Raw genomic sequence first — 20047 nt, 5'->3', positions numbered from 1 at the left:
TCCATCTCGGTGGGAGACTAGCATTGTGATAATTAACATTTTAACTCACCTCTTTTAGCACAGCTGCACCTGTTCTGTAGACCGGTGGTGCTAGTTCACAGAAAGAAATGAAAACGAGTACCCTTAAATGTCAGAGCTGGAAAAGGTGTCATAGAGAAACTGTAATTCTGTCTGAGGAATCGTTACCTTTCTTTTGACCTACTGAAGTATGTACATGAATATTTTCCAAAGAAATTCTTCTGTGATGTGTGGTTTCCTCAGTGCACGCTGCCTCGGTCTTAATCACACATTTATGTACCTAAGTGACTTTACTGTGTCCATAAAATGGAAATATGTTGTTATTTATGCAATTTAAAGAAGGTGTAAGTAAAGGAAAATACACATGGTAGTGAAGCTCCTGATCATGAATGCTTTTCATTACCATCCCTGCCATCTTGTCTCAGCTCAGTGCTCTGCCTATAAACATCGTTTTTTTTTTTCTTTTTCTGGAGTGCATATACTGCAGGTTCCTATATAGCTCCAGTGGGAACAATTAAACCAATGTGTGTATGCAGCATGTAACAATATGGATAACAAAGCAAGGCATAAAATATTCAACATGCAAAGGTACTATAAAACAGACCAATAGGGTTAATGTACTCTCTGAAATACTTATTGGCTGCAGGTTATTTGTAGCCCGACCAGACAGCGTATCGGTTGTAGCAAAGTTAGAGATTATTTAGCACATTATTTATCCCACAATAGCCATTGATTTCCACTCACTCTCCCTTCTGTGTTAGATTGGGATCTGGTACTCCAACAACACCCTGGCGATGAATTCCACCAGTCTGGATATCAATGTCTCGGAGACGCTGGCAAACAAGACCCTCGTTGTCACCACCATACTGGTAAGGTCGCGCCTACTTTCTGGACTGCCACGCTGGTGAGGTCATAGTTGTTCTCGTGTTTTGCCGTGCAAGCTGTGCCACAGCTCGTGCTGTGCTCTGGTCTGTTTCTGCTAATTCTGCTGTCACTGTAGCTGTCATAGAAACTGACACAGCACAGAGAGAGATGTGTTACTGAACTCAAACTGGCAAAATCACAGTCCCCTGCTTCAATTTAAATACTATGATTTGTCTCCCGCTGGTTTCCTCATGAGTAATGTAACATCAGAAAATCAATAAAGCTCTCGCATGATGCTGCTATATCATCATCAGGTTGGAATAGATGTGTAAAAACAACCTAATACAGGAAATCTCCTGCACGACACTGTGTGCTTTAACAACAGTAAAAGAGGATAATCCTATTAGAATTTAAAATAGTAGAACAAAAGAGGAGTCTCATATGGTTTTGTTGTGGCAAGCTTATACATAGATATTTCCCAGCCAAACAAGCTGTTTTGCTTCCTTCTCCCAGGATAAGTTTACCCTTGATTATGTGGTGAGGGATTTCTGGACATATGACTCAAGCTTTGTGAAGGATTTCTTCATTTGGCTTCACTCTCAGTGTAGAAGACGGCAGTCTGTCTTCTCTTTGTACCCAGGTCTATTTCAACTGTCACTGTTTCTGTCTGTTTTGTCTTTGATCCCATCCACTCCAGCATTTTGCACCAGTCATTTTATGACTTTTAACAAAGAACTTGTGCTATAAGGACTGGACCTCCATAACACCACGGGTGTCTCACAAGAAACTGATAAAAAAATGGACTAGATGTTCTTTACAATATGAAAATCTGAATCCTGTGATGCACATAAAAACATTAATATTTAACAACTCTTCATTAAAATCTTTAAAAATGAATTGACCTGCATTATGTATTTAAAAAAATCTTTTTTTCCAACAATGTTCAAATCCAGAGTAATCACCAATTTTATTCAAGGTGACTGGACGTTTTATTTTGGTCGCCTTTTTAATTTCAGTTTGCTGTGTAGCATGAATACAATTTGAATACATTATCTCATCCAACAACATTTTCATTGGTAATGGTAGTAAAGACAACTCCCATGATTCCATGCTTTTTCCCGATGTCATCAAACTAGATCTTTTATTGTTTTGATTGAGAGACCCCTGTAGCGGCCAAAGTTACATATTGTTTCTTCACAGGCTTTCTAGAGCAACTGTTTTACAGGCTGAGCCGTAAACACTCCGTGACTAGTAAAATAATTTTTATGTGGAATTGCCATTTAAATATATCACCTCGGCTGTTAACCAGAACCAGGAGGAAAAAACACATTAGTCCAGCTTTAGTGGTTCTGACTGTTACACACAGGATTTCTCCTCTTTACACACAAGGCTCTGAATGGATGAGGACCGAGTTACATCTGCTGACTCCCTAGTTAACTATGTTCCCTCTAGAAAACCGAGATCATCTGCAGCAAGTCTATTAGAGGTTCTCTCTCAACAGCCCAAAGTAAATTGGAGATGCACCTTTTGTAAACGCGCTCCAACGTTGTGGAATAGACTGCTGCCAGATATCAGAGAAGCTAGTTCAGTAAACGTCTTTAAAAGGAAAAGTTAAAACACCTCTCTTTACTTCAGCCTATAAATAGATCTTTCACTTGCCTGCACTCCTGCAGTTTTATAATTTGCATCACTTTCTTTATTTCCTGTTTTTATGCATTTTTTATTTTATTTTATTTTATTTCCTTTTCTTTTAAATTAAATTTTAATATGTTCTTATGTTACTTAAAATCTGTATGTATATGTAAAATCTTATATGTATTCCATTTTAACATGTTCTTATTTTTATCTATATTGTATGTAAAGCACTTTGAGCTGCATTTCTTGTGTGAATGGTTAATTATTATTATTATTTATTTTGACTAGAGATTCAAAATGCTTTAGAGAGACTTAAGAAAGCAAATCAGCATATTTCAGTGTAGAACTATTCCTTTAAATTTTTTAAAAATTTGAGCCTTAAAATCTCTGCTCAAACAGCATATTCATTGTTTTGGATTGAGCCTCCCTGCCCGCCCCCCCATGTTCAGGAAAACCCATATGTGATGCGTAAGGACAACTACCAGGAGTTCCAGGGTAACGACCAATACGAGGGCTTCTGCGTCGACATGCTGAGGGAGCTGGCGAACATCTTGAAATTCTCTTTCAAGATCAAGCTGGTGGATGATGGGCTGTACGGGGCTCCAGAGCCCAACGGCTCTTGGACTGGCATGGTTGGAGAGCTAATCAACAGGGTGAGTACTCCCCCTCTCCCTCTGCCTCTTTTCCTGACTCTCATACACAAAGCACAAACACTGAAAAATGCTCAAATGTTCAAACAAGTGTCTCTACAGACAGACACACACACACACACACACACACACACACATAAACACACACACACACACACACACACAAACTCCCCCACGCACACACTCGTGCTGTAGCCCCAAACCACAACTCTGCTGTAACTTCCCATGTCTCAAATTGCCCTCAGAGGGGAGTAAGGCTCTTATCTAGGACAAAAGCTGACTTGATAATTCCCCAAAAGAGAGTGGTAGCATTGCCTAAAATTGTCTGCGCCATCTTTCCTCACAGTAACCCTCCCGTAACCCAGCCTGCCTCCCCCCACCCCCCCGTCCAGGCCTAGTGCGCCTCTGACAGACACTCTGGTTGAAGCAGGCTAATGAGAGCCCCTCTCTGCTTAATTACCATACAGTATACTTCAATTACCAGACTGTGGTCCCTGTGTGGGGCCTGCCACACTGGTGCTCCCCCAGCTCTCCACGCTTCTTCTCCCTCCCTGCCCTCCCCACTGCCTGATCACTCAGCTCTAATTAGCTGCCCATGTTCATCAATTAGCTTTTAATGGAAGAGATGGAGGGGAGGCAGAGCGGCCAGAGACCTGCGAGGTTTTATACAGGTGGAGAGACCATACACCCAGTGCTTACTTGCAATTAGCCTCATTTGGACGTGGATAATGTGTGTGTGTGTGTGTGTGTGTGTGTGTGTGTGTGTGTGTGTGTGTGTGTCTGTGTGTGTGTGTCTGTGTGTGTGTGTGTGTGTTCCATAGGGAAGGGGACAGAGTTCATGTCTTGATGTTTTTTCAACAGTGTTTTTAAGAGGACAGAATTTTGAAACAGAGCTCTTATTTGTACCCTAATGTTCTCATGCAACATCCAGTGTTTTTGCAGTTACCTGACCACTTCTCGTTTTTTTGTCTACCACCTCTGTCTTTCTCTTGCCCCCCCCTCCCCACCATGATCTATCCATCTGCCCTTCTGTCTTTCCCTTTCGATCCTACAGAAAGCAGACCTGGCCGTGGCGGGCTTCACCATCACGTCAGAGAGAGAGAAAGTTATCGACTTCTCTAAGCCGTTCATGACCCTGGGGATCAGCATCTTGTACAGAGTTCAGCTGGTGAGGGTGTTATCCGGGGCTGTGGGGCGACCACTGGGTGATACTTACACTGGATATTGGACTGGATTTCTTTTTTTTTCCATGTGCACTGCTCTCAAGTGAGCGAAGGTCACACAGGAGACGATGACAGTTGTTAGATGACACAAGAAATCAGGCAGTTGATCTCACCTTCCGGAGCTAAGGATTGTTTTTTTATATAAAATGCAGGATGCTGCAGCCACTGTGTCCACAGTGAAATGTATTTGTGTAGTTTAAATTGCTCAGTAAGTCAGTGCTCTGTAACTCGGTGGCTGTGGCAGCTGTACATCGCTAATGAGGTTTTGGGGCGAAGCCAAGTATGCTTCGGCAGTAGGCATTGTGAAACAGAGCATTTATGGATTGTAGCATTAGCGTATCACAGCACTGCAGACTTGCAGTGGGAGTGCAGTGAAGGACACTGCCCTCCTGTGGTGCAGCAGGGACAATTACTGACTACTGGGACATGACACCTTCTTTTCTATCACAGTGTGCCTTCCTGTCTGTTTGTCTGTCTGTCTGCGCCTTTCTGTTTCTTTATTGTCCTTCCTAACCTCTTCTTCTTTTTCACCGCATCAGGGTCGGAAGCCGGGTTACTTCTCCTTCCTCGATCCCTTCTCTCCTGCTGTCTGGCTCTTTATGCTGCTCGCCTACCTGGCTGTCAGCTGCGTGCTCTTCCTGGCTGCAAGGTCAATACATTACATCACACACTGTACTGATAATCTGCAGCTCACATCTGCGCTCTATCACCATTTATCTTGTCGAACACGGGTTGCCTGTCACATATCGGGATGTTTTTTACCTAACACAACCTCCTGCAGACAGTTTGACAAGGATCGAATGACTGATCGATGAATGAAATGGCAGAAGTGCATTACTGTTCTGTAGTTTGACCTCCTTCCACTGGACCCTTGTTTCCCTGACAGGCTGAGCCCCTACGAGTGGTACAACCCACACCCGTGTCTGCGAGAGCGCAGGGACATGCTGGAGAACCAGTACACACTGGGAAACAGCCTGTGGTTCCCTGTTGGAGGCTTCATGCAGCAGGGATCAGAGATAATGCCCAGAGCCCTGTCGACCAGATGTGTTAGTGGGGTGTGGTAAGTTACAGAATAGCTGTGTGTGTTTGTTTGTGTGCCCACCTCCACTCAAAAATACGTGTGTGACTTATTGTTGCTACTCTTGAATGTTTCACCCTCACTGTGCACAACGGTGTACGCTCAGAGTTTGACATTGAAGGCTGTTTTCATGTGCTAAAGGGGGAACAAGTCCCAGTGCTCAGCTTAAATCTGAGCTCAAGACTTGTACAGGTCTGATTCGGGACATTACAGCTACTTTGGAAGCAAATCTTTTTCCTATGTGCAACTTCTACGATGTAATATGGAAATTTGAAGGACACTCAGTGAGGATGTAGACTGAATATGTAACAAACATTTGAGGTCCTCATTCAAGGATTTACTCGCCGTTCCACAAAGTAGGTTGAGGACCAAGGCCTTTTCTGTTATGGAACAAACTCCCAGAGGAGATCTGAGGCTGACTCCGTATACTCTAATAAATTGCTCTTATAAAACTGCTTTTTACTTGGTTTTTGGTCTCACTTTTATTTTGTCACTTTACTGCACAGATTCTATACAGTGGGTATTCTTGAAACCTCTATTTTATTTGATTGTGCTCAAATTATTTTAGATTCTTTTACTTTATAAATTTGTCTCTTTTATTTTGCATCTTTTTATGATGGTTGGACATTTAAATGTATTTGCAATTAGTATTAAAAAGTGCTACATAAATAAAGTTTATTAATATGTTATATTATTAAAATAAAATCAGGTCCTGGCTACCTCATTCCTTAATCAAAAACCTGCATTTTTCCTTAATGGTTTTTTTTTTTGCACATCTGCTGTGTAAGATAATGACTTTTTGTGATTTCCGTCATATAGCTGACACGTAGCTTATAAGTTTCAGTCTTCAAGCGCTAGCTATTCATGCAAACAGAAAACGCTAAGCTCACAGAAATACTGGCCCAATCATTTTCCTGTGGCAACAAGAGTGAGTGTAAAAAGAGAGCTGTGCTGAGAAAGAAATAATAATCGCTAAGAGCTAAGGAGATAAAGGGTAGAGGAAGACAGGAAGGGAAAATTATACTGAGGTTGAGCGAGATATGGAATAGTAGTGATTATTAAATATAGTGAGTACATGCTATTCTTCTTGAAGAAAGTTTTTAGACGTGTAGTAAAGGTCACAACCGACTCCCATGTTCCAGTTTATAATTGTAGAGTATATTAATAATGTATATTAATAAAGGGCTGATTAATGGAAATAGTGGATATGCATCCTTTCAACATCAGTGTGATAAAGTAACTCGATTTTTCTCGTATTTCATTTGTGTTTGCATTTTGCACCACCAGCACCACCTCTACTCGCTACACACACTTTTTGTTTTGGCAGGAGGGTTGTTCCAGGCATCTTTGAGAAGTTGCCTCAGTTCTCCTGTGTCTCTTCATGTAATCCCAGAGTGACTCAGTGATGTTGAGATCAGGGCTCTGTGCAGGCCACACCATCTGTTCATTGTTCCTCTTGTCACTGAACATAGCTCTCTGTGACTGTGTGTTTAGGTTAGTTGTTGTGCTGTAAAATAATTTTGGGACAGATTTATTTTAAGTCCCCAAAGCTGTTTCTTGATATTCTGTTTAAAAATGTCCACTCTGTCCACATCACCCATCCCCACACTAACCCTTTTTCACTTTCCTTCTCCTTCTGTGTCCTCCTCATAGGTGGGCGTTCACCCTGATCATCATCTCCTCCTACACAGCCAACCTGGCAGCATTCCTCACTGTCCAGAGGATGGAGGTCCCCATCGAGTCCCCCGATGACTTGGCCGACCAGACCAACATTGAGTACGGCACCATCCATGGAGGGAGCACCATGACCTTCTTCATGGTACGTCTCACTGCAGATAAATATATGATTTGTCTCTGTGTTTGGGACTGTGTGTGTGTGTGTGTGTGTGTGTGTGTGTGTGTGTGTGTGTATAGATGTTAAAGTGTGCTCTTTGTGATGGCAGCTGGATTTACTCAATCTGACAGTTCCCTGAATCTCCTTTATTACAACCATTTTTCATGAAGTTTTTGTGTTTTTGTGTTTTATTGTCGAGCCTGGAGTGAATGCTTGTCCTCATCTTTGCTACTTTATCCCTGAGTTCCTCTATTGTTTTCTTTATGGCTGTTTGTGTTAAGTGGCTGACTGCCTGTGTTTGCTTATGAAAGTGCTTCCGGCATCTGTGTCGGCATCTGTGTTTGTCATAGAGCATGTGTATGTGTGTATTTTGTGTTTGTGTGTAGGTGTGTTAACATGTGGGGGTTTGTGTAGGTGAATGTTTGAAAAAAATCTACTTGTTTATTTGTGTGCATGTATGGGAAATGGCAAAATGCCAATGTGCGTGTGTATTTTGTGTGTGTGTGTGTGTGTCTGTGTTTTTCATTCTCATGGTGTTTATCCATATTGCATTTATGTGGTATACATGTGGTATACATTACCACACTCATTGCCAAATACACACACATACACACACACACATACACACACACACACATACACATACACACACACACACACACACACACACACACACACACACACACACACACACACACACACACACACACACATACACACACACCTTCTCTACACTCAATACAACATGTAATTGTACACATTAAACACTCAATCCTCAGTTTGGAGCGTGCCTCATTTTGCTGAGTGCTGCACCACCTCCTGTGTGCTGATTTACCTCCATCTGTATAAAAGATGTTGTATCAGCTGCACCATGAGCAAATAATCTGTTGCCTTAATTCATCTCACTCTCCTCTCCTCTCTCCTTTACCCTCTATTTGCTGTTGATGTTTTACTCTATTTGTCGTTATTCACACTGGAGTTTCTGATCTATGTGTATTTCCCTCCTATGTTTTTCTCAATCTCTCTTTTTGATTTGTGCTTTAAACAGCAATGATAAGATATTGATGTGTGTAGTCAGTGTTGAATCTGCATTGATGTCTTTTCGTTCCTCTGCAGAACTCACGTTACCAGACCTATCAGCGCATGTGGAACTACATGAACTCCAAGCAGCCCAGTGTATTTGTGAAAAGCACAGAGGAGGGCATTGCCCGTGTGCTCAACTCAAAGTATGCCTTCCTGATGGAGAGCACCATGAATGAATACCATCGCGGCCTCAACTGTAATCTCACAAAGATCGGAGGCCTGCTGGACACCAAGGGCTACGGCATTGGCATGCCACTGGGTAACAACGCTAATTTAGTCTTTTTACATTTCTCCTTGTTGGACCTGATAATGTGATAACCAGCAAAGCAAAGTGATACAATCAAAAATCAAAATTACAAACTAAAACACATAAGACACCAAATAAAATATAAAATAAAACAAGGGGAGCAGATATATGACATAAAAACTACATGTTATCAAAAGGCCTGTCTGAAGAGTTTTTAGAGGATTTTAAAAGAGTCTACAGAATCTAAATACTTTAATATTTTGGGAAAATATTCCAAAGTTTAGGTGCTACTGACTGGAAATCACGCTTTGAAAATGCAGGTTAGAGCTCGGGCTCTATAAGTGATCCGCTTTTGAATTTTGAAATGAATCCTGTGATTGACATAGAGCCAGGGCAGAGAAGAAGTAAAATAAGTGTATTATGTGACCTTGTGTTGTATTGCGTTAGGAGCCTATAGCAGCAGCATGTTGAATGGCTTGTCAACATTGTGATGATTTAGTAAGACGGGTGAAAAGCGAATTGCAGTAGTGCAGCAGTGAAATTTATTAGCATCTCCATTTCACAACCTGACTGACAAGGTATTAACTTCAAATAAGACAAATATAAAATATAATCACACATGTGTTAAATTGCTTGAAATAAAGTGCATCACAATAATAATCACTAGAGCACTAGATCACTAGAGATAATCATTGTGTAAAGCTATCTGCTGAATTGTTACTTTTTAATTCATATTTAGAGATATACAATATATACACACATCCATGTATATACAGTGTGCTCTTACATTTGAAGACTTACAACAGTTTGAGTTGCTGTTAAACAAACAAGTTAACAACTTAAACAAAAAACACCTTCAATGGAGAAGATGCGATTAAACACAGTTTAAAATATGATAGTGAATGTATGAGTCTTCCAGAGGGCCTATCAAAATGTTTTGAAAGGGGATTTATCCATCAGTATTGATTTATTCAAGGTCATGTCTTTCAAGCTGTATGTTTTAAAGCATACGAGCCCCTGTGGCAAACACTCGATCACCTTTTAGCCTTTTTATTCTCCACTCACTTGCCAGAAGATTCAAGGCTGGGATTGGCCTCGTCAAGCATTTAAAGGTCACAGAAGGTCACAAATATAGCTGTCATGTCATCCCACCTATAATTTATCAATAAAGGCCAGAGACCAAATGTGAAATAGACCAAAGACATCTAGTATTATATATACGAAACCACGAGGATTAAAACAATGACCCGTTTTCTGTTCCAAACACTCCTGCAGTATTTTACTGTAACTGTGCCGTAGCTTGTAGATTAAGGCAAAGGAATTTCAGGAACTAATTAAAGCAGGAACCTATTAAATATGTATGGTTTTCTGAGTTCTACATCCAGTAGTTAAAGAAAACATTGACAGAACAATAGTTGTGAGATCAGGCTTTTAACAAAGAAAAGAAATATTATCACAAAGCGTGTTAACACACCGACCCCAAGCCGTTTAATGTCTTAACACAAAGCAACATGTGCTGCAGCCACCAATCCCAGGCTGGATACTGTGTCGTTTTTCTAGAAAATACAAATTAAAAGAATAAAAGCAAAGTTTGGAGAAAAATAGATGTAAAATGATGTAGTTGAATTTTGATTTTCTTATTTCCCTCTCTGGTACTCATCTCTCAGCACTTTAAACTCATTTTGCAAACCCTTTCAGAGGTTCCGACCCCCAGACTGGAGCTTTGTTCATTTCCAGAAACATGTCAGACATCCTGCCCCGAACATCAGCAGACTCAGCTTACTTACTAATATCAGAGGGCTCAGAGGACAACAGTGACACTGCGGTAGACAAGGAGTGTCCAAATTATAGGACATGAAATTTTACTGCATGTAATTGAAGAGATAGAAGGAACATAATCACCAGATTTATAAAATAAAAAGAGAAGAAGAACTCCAGTGCAGTGTTGGGGATTTAAACCTTCTCAGCCTCTAGTTGTCAGATCTACTGTGGTTTAAAGTCTATAGATGACATGTAGAACTTACATTATTTAAAAACGCTGCTCTTAAAAGTCTGTTTCTATGCTTATGTATACATATATAAAACCATAACAAATGCCATAAGTGACTATATTGACCTGATAACACACAAATAGACCTTCCCTGTATACACAACAACCAAAAAGCAAACAAAAAAAACAATCCACCCAAAAGCCATTAGCCCACGCTAACATTATCGTAATCCAACTACCAACATTTGCAAAACAAATTTGTTACATAGTGCTAATGCTCCAGCCAGCCGCTAATGAAAACCAACTTTATGTTTCTTTCAAGATACTGAAGAGAAGAAAAGTCCCTTCTTTTTCAAGTCAGAGCCTTCGTTTCTTTCAACCTCTTTCTTAGCTAAGAACATGGTTTCCTCAGTGGAGGGAATCGTGGAAGGTTGATTTCATCTGAGCACTTTGTACTGGCCTTGTCATTACACTTTATAAATTCTTAGAGGGCCAATGCTTTCACCGAAAGGGTTTTGTGCCCATGCACTTACACACAGACTGTAAACCAAAAACAAAGAATCACATCACAAACAGAAGAGCTTCTTTCTCTGTGCAGGATGCTGAAAATCAACAAATATATTTCCATAGAAAATAGTTGTTTGGGGCCATACTGTTTAAAATCGTTTATATATGACCTTTAAGCTCAAGGCTGAGTTTCTTCACAGAGAGTGGACTCCAAAAACAGTCCAAAAGGACACAGGGTCTTTATTCTCAGAGCTATTTACAGAGTGAAGTAGTAGGTCACCTATAGCCCCAGTGACCTGTAGAGGAAAAGACTGTGTATTGAGTCTGCATACTTTCTGGCAGAGAAATAGACAAGGTGTGAGTGAGCATGTTCCACACAGAGGAGGGTGGCTCAACATGAATGATGAGGATTTATCTTGGATCCAAAACCCTAAACCTCATCAAGAAAAGGGATAATAACTCATTACCTGGGAGAGGAAACATCAGTATGAGCTGTATTACGCTAAATATGCACGTGCTGTGGACACAGAGCCAGATGAGCTGCTTCCCCTGTGTCAGTTCACAGCAGCTGTAATGTAATTCAGTCAGAGGGCAGTGGATTTTTATGGAGAGAGGGTTTCAGGATCTGTATTGAGGTGGGGGAAAAAATATTGTATTTTTGAAATTGTTTGTCAAGGTGGGAGGTGATTTACAGCGTCTTATAGAGAATAACAGCTTGAACAAGTGGTTATCCAGGACACTGGGGTTGGGGACATCTTCTTGTTTTTGCTCTTGTAACATTTTTGATTTTTAGGGTTGTGATTTATTATGAAACTAGAAGAAGCTTAGAAGAGCTCATACTTCTGCCAAGGCCCATCTGTCCCCCTCAAGTCAATCAAGCTGCACCAAATTGCACACACTCATAGATATCAGATCCTGAAAATGCCAGATTTTTTCCATCAAGATCAATGAATTGAAATGTCAAGAAACACTAACAGAAATATAAACAGACGCGAATGAAAACAATACCTCCTTGATAGATAAAAACATGCAATGCATATATAATGTACTGAGTTTTTAGTGAACAGCCCCTTTAGATCCTCTCGGCCTGTTCTACTGTATCTAGTTCATGACATGCTTGTTATTCCTTCTGACCAGCAGCTGTTCCACTGGGCTCAGTCGAGATGTATTCTCGCTCTTTATCTCTCACTAATCCTCTCTTTATTCTCACCATGAGATCACTCGTAGCCATCTCTCGGCTGCAACAGCAATTCATACTCTGCGATTCGTCCTTTTTCTTTCACATTTTTCCCATTCCACGTTTTTTCCTCCTCTTCTGAAATAATCCTTCTCTTGTCTGGGCTGTGTTTCTTTTTTTTTTTCTCTGCACCTTTTCCCGTCCTCCAACGCTCGCTCTTATCCTTGCCTTCCTGTCGTTTGCCAGGGTCTCCGTTCAGAGATGAGATCACACTGGCCATCCTCCAGCTGCAGGAGAATAACAGGCTGGAGATACTGAAGAGGAGATGGTGGGAGGGGGGCCAATGTCCCAAAGAGGAGGACCACCGTGCCAAGGGTCAGTTGACCGCAGCTGTCTGTCTCCACTCCCTTCTTCTCTCTAATGTCCCCAGTAATAGTCTCCTCACTCTCCGCTACAGTCCCACTAATGGCTAATGCCTAACCTAAAGTCCTTGTGAAGGGTGCTTAGCACAATCTACTTTCCCAAATGTCTCCTGTTTGTCTCAGGTGGTGTGTAATGGAAATTATATTAGAGCGAGTGTGTCTGTTTAGGTGTGCAAGGCAAAGGTGTGTGTGTGTGTGAGTGAGAGAGTTAAAGGTCTGTGTCTGCGTACATGACAAAGACAATGAAAATGTCTCTGCATTAGTGCCGCTGCTGTCAGAGGAAAACCTCTTTTAAAAATGGTTTCAATAACTTAGAACAAAATATTGTGTGCTTGATGTTTCAGCATCATTGAGCTTCATCTGAACACTTGAGCGTTTCAGGGCTCCATAATTCTAGTTCACTCAGTCACTTCATCGCGGGTCATTTATTCTTTTTTTTAACTCAATCGGAGAAGCACTCCAGCAATTTGGTTTTGCACTTTCTTAAGGTTTGAACACATTTAAAAAGAAGGGTCAAATTTGAGGCTGAGAAATGTTTTATTCCTCAGTACGAGACAAGGTCTATGAATACTGAGAGAGGCCTTTCAGACTCCATCTACCTTTTAACACAGGCTGTCAACCCAGTGGCCAATCAAGGAATTTTTTCGTGTTTGCAGCATGTTCTGCAGCTTCTTCCCACTTTCCACAGACATGCAGATTCAGTTTATGTGTCTAAAGTGACAGAGGGTGAATGGTTGTTTGTCTCTGTATGTGGCTCCTGCGACACCAGGATGTACTGCGCCTCTTGCCCAAAGTCAGCTGGGATTGGCTCCAGCTCCCTCCGCGATCCTCCAAGGATAAGCAGCATCTAACGAAATGGGAAGCTGATAGTGTGACATTGGGACGAAGCTTGAACATTTGGACAGAGTCTGTCTCCAGTATTTAAGCAGCTACTGTCTATGACTTCATATTTATTGATTTCATCTAACTCTTGGCAAGAAGTTGGAAAAAGAAAATGAAATAAGCCTATTCTTTTAACAGAGTTCCTCTGATGGCACAGAAATATATGGCAACAGTTTTAACTGGCTGTGCAATACTCCCTGTGTCTCGTAAAGTGTTGCATGTGTGTGCTCATGTTGTTTTCTCTCGTGGCTTGCTCTCAGGTCTGGGGATGGAGAACATTGGGGGCATCTTCGTGGTGCTGATCTGTGGCCTCATCATTGCCGTGTTTGTGGCCATTATGGAGTTTGTGTGGTCGACGCGCCGCTCGACAGAGACCGATGAGGTATGCCCCCATACCTGCCCTCGCCGACACCACAGACACACCCCAGTAGGTTCCCATGGCACCCCGCCAACCCTTTTGATTATGTTGTTTTGTGGGTGTGTGAGTGTGGATAGATTTTTTTTCTTTTGCCTCCACTGATATGTTTGTTTGTTTGTGCGTGTTGTAACGTTTGAGGTTATGTGCATGTTGAGATGAGAGGAATGTGGCACTGAAATGCTGTGGCGTCAAAAGACGATAACACAAATAAAGACTTGGATTTCACTTTGCATGCCGTGCCTGTTTTGAAGTCACTGTGCCTTTTTTAGTGTTTGGTGTTAAACAGTGTGGCAGTTTTAAGTGTCTGTGAGCTAAACTTGATGGAACGAATAAGCAATATTGAGAGATGCCAATATTTGCTTGCATAAAGAACTAGTGTGATCTTTTTCCCTGGCATTAAATGTCATGATGTATCTTCTTTTACATGCCTCACATGTACGCTGGTATTCTTCGTTTCCATTCTTGGATTACCTCTACCCATTTCACTGTGCGTCTCCCTCTCTCACCCTCTCTCTCAAACAAACACACACACACACACACAAATACACACACATCCCGTCATTCGGCCATCAGTGTCTGTTCTCTGATTATGAGTACTGTTTCTGTTTATGTGAGCACATGACTTTCTATTATGATTTCAGTGAGAATGGTGTTTGTGTGAGTCGTTGACATGCTGATGCATTTTGTTCGTCGTGTGGGGAAATCACAGTAGTCGTGCTTTTGGAATTATTTCGAAAGATTTGGGGACGTGTGTGTGGGGTTGTGCCGTTTGTGTGACTGTGTTTGTGTTAGTGCACCTTTAGGCCTGCCTGTCCGTTCATAGTGCACAGTGTCATGATGAAGTGCCCATAAACTAAACAACATTTTGGTGTTTTGTGTGTTTGGATTGTAATAACTCTCTCTGCTCCTTGGTTATTCTCCCATCTCTACCCATCTCCACAACCTTCCCCATCACCTCCTCATTTCTGTTTTCAAAATTAATTTGTTGATCTCTGTGCCCTCGCTTCTCCTGCAACCTTTTTGTTTATCATGCCTTACCATGCCTATTTTCTCTGCCTTGTCCCTTTTTTTTTGGTTTTCCTTTCAATTCTTTTGTGTTTTCCCTCCGCTGTCTTATTTACGTACTGCCTTACCACTGTCTTGTTCTGCTGCCTGCCTACTTTGTGTCTGTTACGCCCCTCCTACCTTTGCCTCCCTTCCTTCCCTTTTCCTCCCTTCCGTCTTTCCTACTGTCCTCCCTCCTCCCTTCCCTTTCCTCTCTAGGTGTCTGTCTGTCAGGAGATGATCACAGAGTTCCGAAACGCCGTCTCCTGTAAGAAGAGCTCCCGTATGCGCCGCCGTCGGCCCCTCAGCAGCTCAGCAGCCCTGCGCCACCCCACACGCATAGCTCTGGGGGCCCCTCGGCCCCTGCGCCTCGTGCGGGAGATGCGCCTCAGCAACGGAAAGCTCTACAGTGGAGCTGGCCCCCTGACAGGTGGTGCTGGAGGTGGAGGAGGTGGAGCAGGAGGGACAGGGCTTTCAGACCTGGGCCCTGGACCGCAGCGACTCCTAGATGATCCCCTGGGCGCCAACACCACCCCTCCTCCACCGGCCCCCACCCCTGTGATGCTGCCCGCCCGCAGCTGCACCCACGTGAGGATCTGCCAGGAGTGCCGGAGGATCCAGAGCCTGAGGTCAGGCAGCAGTATAGGATCAACCTCGACAAGAATACCACCTTCATCAGCACCCCTGCCCAGGTTACCACCTCCCCCGCCTCCATCCTCATCCAACACAGACAGTGAGGGCGGAGGGGGGCCCAGCCCGAGGAGGCTACATCACAGCCCCCCACCTCATACCGCCCGACCCCTTCCACCTCCACAGAGCAGCAACACCACAGACCTACTGGTGAACCAGGACTGAGACCAGAGGCGTGTGGGCGGGGGCGGAGGGCTGCAGGTAGCCAATGACGTGACTGAGGGACATTTGTGCCGCTCAGTAAAACGCCGCTCGTCTCCACAGGTGAAATTCATCAGAGAACAAAAGAGGGAAAAACTGAACTCGGCAAGGTCATCCTGTAGAGAGCGAGGCAACCGAATAAACAAGGAAAACTATAACCTGTTCTCCAGGTGAGCTTGAGGCCTACACACACAGAACTGCCTCCAAACACACAGTGAGATAGTTGTCGGTTACAGTGGCTGAAATCGACTCTGACGAACAGTTCAGTTTGGAGAAATCTGAGCTGAGACGCACAGACGACGGTCTTCATTGGCTTCCTTTCTCTCTCCGCGCTCCCTTGTCACTTAACCTTTAGATGTGAGGGCATTGGTTTTCTTCCACAGACACTTCCCTGGAAGTTAACCACCCCTCTAGTAAAATGAAGCCTTGTTGGAGGACATACTGTATCTGTATGTGATTTAAAAACAGCAACTAAAAGACTTTCAGAGAATTATTTCCTGTTTTTTTCTTTTGTTGTCTTTATTGTTTTGTTACCATTGTTCTAAGTGGGAATTAAATACAGACTGTGCGTGACAATATGGTGGATTATTACATACTAAGAAACTTGACTATGGTTAATTGTGTTCATGATGTTTTGTGTCCCTCCCTGTGCCCCATGGCTGCTTTTTTTTTGGCTGGTGTCAGGGAAGGTGGATAAAACTGACTTCAAAACAACATCATACAAACACTAGCAGATGAAACTGTTGGCTTGCCTTTCTTTACACTGTGCGTATGTGTGTCTGTAAAAATTTGTGCTTCCTGTTAAGTCTGTCTGTAACTACTCACACTGAGGAGAACCATGTACCCAGCACCCTTCTACTAATGTTAGCTAATCAGACGGCCAGAGAAAGGGATAGATGGAGGAAGAAAAAGGAGAGAAAGAGAGAGAGAGCAAGGGCTTTGAAATGTGAAATTAATGTCCCTCGTTATCCTGGGTATGCTTGCCAAGACTTTTTTTTTTTTCACCTCTGTTCACACAGTGAAGAAGAGATAGAGAGACCGGGTGAGCTGGAGCCAGAGAGGACAAGATAGAGAAGAACAGAGAGAGAGAGGAGATAGAGAGAGGCAGAGAGGGGAAGTACACCACTGAATTTGAATGAGAAATCCCGAACTGAACTACTTCCATTATTAGATCTGTCCTGATCTGTTAATTCTGGGCATCTTTTAAGGGGCTTGTTAATGCGCCAGCAGGCTGTAGCTGCAGCTTCCTCCCTTCTCTCTGTTTAACAGACAGACTTGGCCGTCCACAGCACAGACTCCTGCCAGAGTGATAGACTCAACACAGTCTCGTCAATACTGTCTCAAGCTTTTGATTGCCTAATTACTCCCCTCGGTGGCTGGGGACTCATTCAGGAGAGGGTTGTGCACAGGAAAACATGCTGATGAATAGATTTAGAGGAAATACATGTTTTTCACTGCGGTTAGAGAATCCGGTCTCTCTTAATTGTGTTGTTAATGTCACAGCCCTACTCTGTCCAACACTAACAATCTGAACTCTACAGTACATCCGCTGCAGCACTTAAAGGAACACACTGGAGGATTTGCATGTTTTAGCCCTTTAACTTTGAATGTGCGTACACTTCATATAATTGCAGACGATTATTCAAACCCTTAGATTTAGATTCCTTATCTTGCAAGTAGCCACTGCTTTCATAGCAAATTATGTTAATGCTTAATAGCTGATCCATCACAATGAATGTTAAATAATATGTCTGGCAATATTTCTTTAAATTTTTTTTTTTTCATTTTCAAGAAATCTCATGAAAAGACCAAAACAACAAAGAATCCACTGTGACATAGAGCTCCATTGACACCATTCACCTCCATGTACGTAAACACCTCGGTTAAATAGCATTTTGTAAGATTTTTTATGGGGCATTCTGTCTTTATTAATATGACATTAAGTGTGATTAAGTGAGAGAGCCGAGGAGACACACAGCAAAGGCCCGGGTCAGAGCCGTACCTGTGGTCGCCATAGGAGAGCTCAAGCCTCCTAATGCGTCCTGTACATCCTTTACTTCCAATACTCTAAAGCATATGAATCTACAGCTGAAAATATTCCCCCACAAACACTATTCTGCTTGACTAACATTTGCTTAAAGCCTCAGTGCCCAGCTCCTTTAGGAATTTACTGTGCCTTTTTTTTTTTCAATGAAACTCTACATATGTCATATTTGTTGCATGTTCACTGGAAACAAATGGCTGTGAAAGTATTGAGGGTTGGCCCTATGCATTGTTAGTTTTGGTCTTTACATAAGATTTGTCGACAGTAACAAAACTAGAAGGGCACTCGGAGAGCGCATACACACCCCTCCTAAAACTAAAATCTAAATTCACATGATTAAGATCCATATTCGGAGAAATCAATGAAATTGGTGAAAATGTTCACAACTAAGTGAAAAAAGAGCTAAACTGGATCTGTCCCCCAATCCAGATCCGTATCAAAATGGTATTGGTTGTTCCTTGGGTCATGCCACTGCAGTCCACACATTTTCACGGAGATCGCAAAAGAAAACACAACCGCATACTTGGTGTCTGCTTTATACAGTATTTACTGTCTGTACTTTTTTATTCCTTAACACATAATTACTTCAGACATCATGTCTGTCTCAGAATTAAATGACATTGTGCTGTGTTAGCATGTTCTGCAGGTCTCATCAGTACGTCAGTGTTTGTTTAATCTGTTCCCCAATCAATTCCCAAAATATTTCCTGTTGAGTGATTCACTGGACTGAACCATTTGATAAATACACCCCAGTTTAATAGATACTGTTTGATACAGTAGTTATGAAAAGCCTCTCTGGTTGGTGTGTTCAAGGAAATACAGATATTCAAGATTTGAGATTTGGCTGATGCAACATTTCCAAAGCATGTAATTGCCAAATACACATTATGCTGTTCATATTTGCCAATTCTTTAATAGTTTGATTTCTTGACAGAAGAGATCATGAATGTAATTTTTCAGCCGCTGATTATCACTTCTCAGAAGTCAATGTTCCCTGAATGCATCAATATTTTTTTCTTTCCTTTTCCTCTTTTTTTCTCCCCTAATTTAAAATGACAGTTTCCCCGTCTGTGCCCAGATCCTCGTGTCTTATAAATTCCCAGCTTCCATGAGTCTCCTCAGTTTCTGTCGAGAGTTACCAGCTGCCTCTTTCACCTGTAACTGAGGAGGTTTCATGCTTTCATCACTGATAGCATCAAACTGCTATCGTACATGATCCCTCGCTGGCTGCTCTCCCATATATATTCAGCAGTTCGTGTCTGAGGTAACATGCAAATCCATCAATACATCCCTTTAGAAATCCCTTGAAAAATGCAAACATTGTTGTCGGGGCTAAAATTGCATCGCTGTATAAAATAATCATTTTGTTCGGTGCAACAGATTTCTCCGCACTGTTGTGTTGCTGATAATGAATGATAACATTGTTTGCTCTGCACACGTTCTGCTGTTTCTCTGAATGATGGCTGTCAGCAGAAACATCTCTATCTCTGTTTACCTCTGCCTGCGTCTGGAATTCTGACGATCACATGAGGCGAGCTGTCTCCACAAGACGTCACAGTGTATACACACACACAAACACAGAATCACACTCATCAACCACATCATGATTTGTTGTTATCTAAATGTTATTGTTTTCAAATTTGTCTTCGCAATCTCTTTTCTTCATCGTCTTTGTCATGCTCTGTAAACAAATGGGCAAACCCCCCTAGAAACGGCACCATATAGCTATTAGGTGGTCATCTACAGCTTTAAAGCATTTTTTGCTGCAATGCATTACTGTGAAGAGGCAAGCGGTACAAACCATAACCCCAGTACGAATAGCGAAGGGCAGGGAGGGTCACAAAACAAATCCGATGGGGTGTCTGAACGGTCACTCAGCAAAACAAACCTTTTCGTTTACTTTTATGTTCTTTTCTTTGATATTTTTTCATATTTCTATACTAGTGCTAAATGGATTATTAAAACTGACGATGAATATTATGATTAAATTGTTGTTATTATTCCTACTGAGGAGCAGGAGGTTCAATCGTGTGCTTGTGG

At 42.1% G+C, this 20047-nt stretch overlaps 1 protein-coding gene across 4 annotated transcripts in view; it reads left to right on the top strand.

Annotated features, from left to right (window-relative positions):
- Nucleotides 1-16571, top strand: part of grik5 (glutamate receptor, ionotropic, kainate 5) — a 78965-nt gene extending 62394 nt beyond the window's left edge. For 3 of the 4 annotated variants that reach the window (XM_069537322.1, XM_069537323.1, XM_020092910.2), the window contains 10 exons: nt 780-887; nt 2967-3170; nt 4222-4335; nt 4930-5039; nt 5277-5450; nt 7122-7287; nt 8419-8644; nt 12553-12681; nt 13871-14037; nt 15292-16571. In XM_069537322.1, the coding sequence (XP_069393423.1) occupies nt 780-887; nt 2967-3170; nt 4222-4335; nt 4930-5039; nt 5277-5450; nt 7122-7287; nt 8419-8644; nt 12553-12681; nt 13871-14037; nt 15292-15927 (2034 nt within the window). In that variant the 3' untranslated portion in view covers nt 15928-16571. The remainder of the gene's footprint in view (nt 1-779; nt 888-2966; nt 3171-4221; nt 4336-4929; nt 5040-5276; nt 5451-7121; nt 7288-8418; nt 8645-12552; nt 12682-13870; nt 14038-15291) is intronic. The other variant, XM_069537325.1, reaches the window with a different exon arrangement.
- The last annotated feature ends 3476 nt before the right edge of the window (nt 16572-20047 follow it).

This window comes from Paralichthys olivaceus, chromosome 13, assembly GCF_024713975.1.
Source record: "Paralichthys olivaceus isolate ysfri-2021 chromosome 13, ASM2471397v2, whole genome shotgun sequence".
In the NCBI taxonomy this organism is placed as follows: Eukaryota; Metazoa; Chordata; class Actinopteri; order Pleuronectiformes; family Paralichthyidae; genus Paralichthys; species Paralichthys olivaceus.
This window is presented reverse-complemented; position numbering and strand designations above follow the sequence as displayed.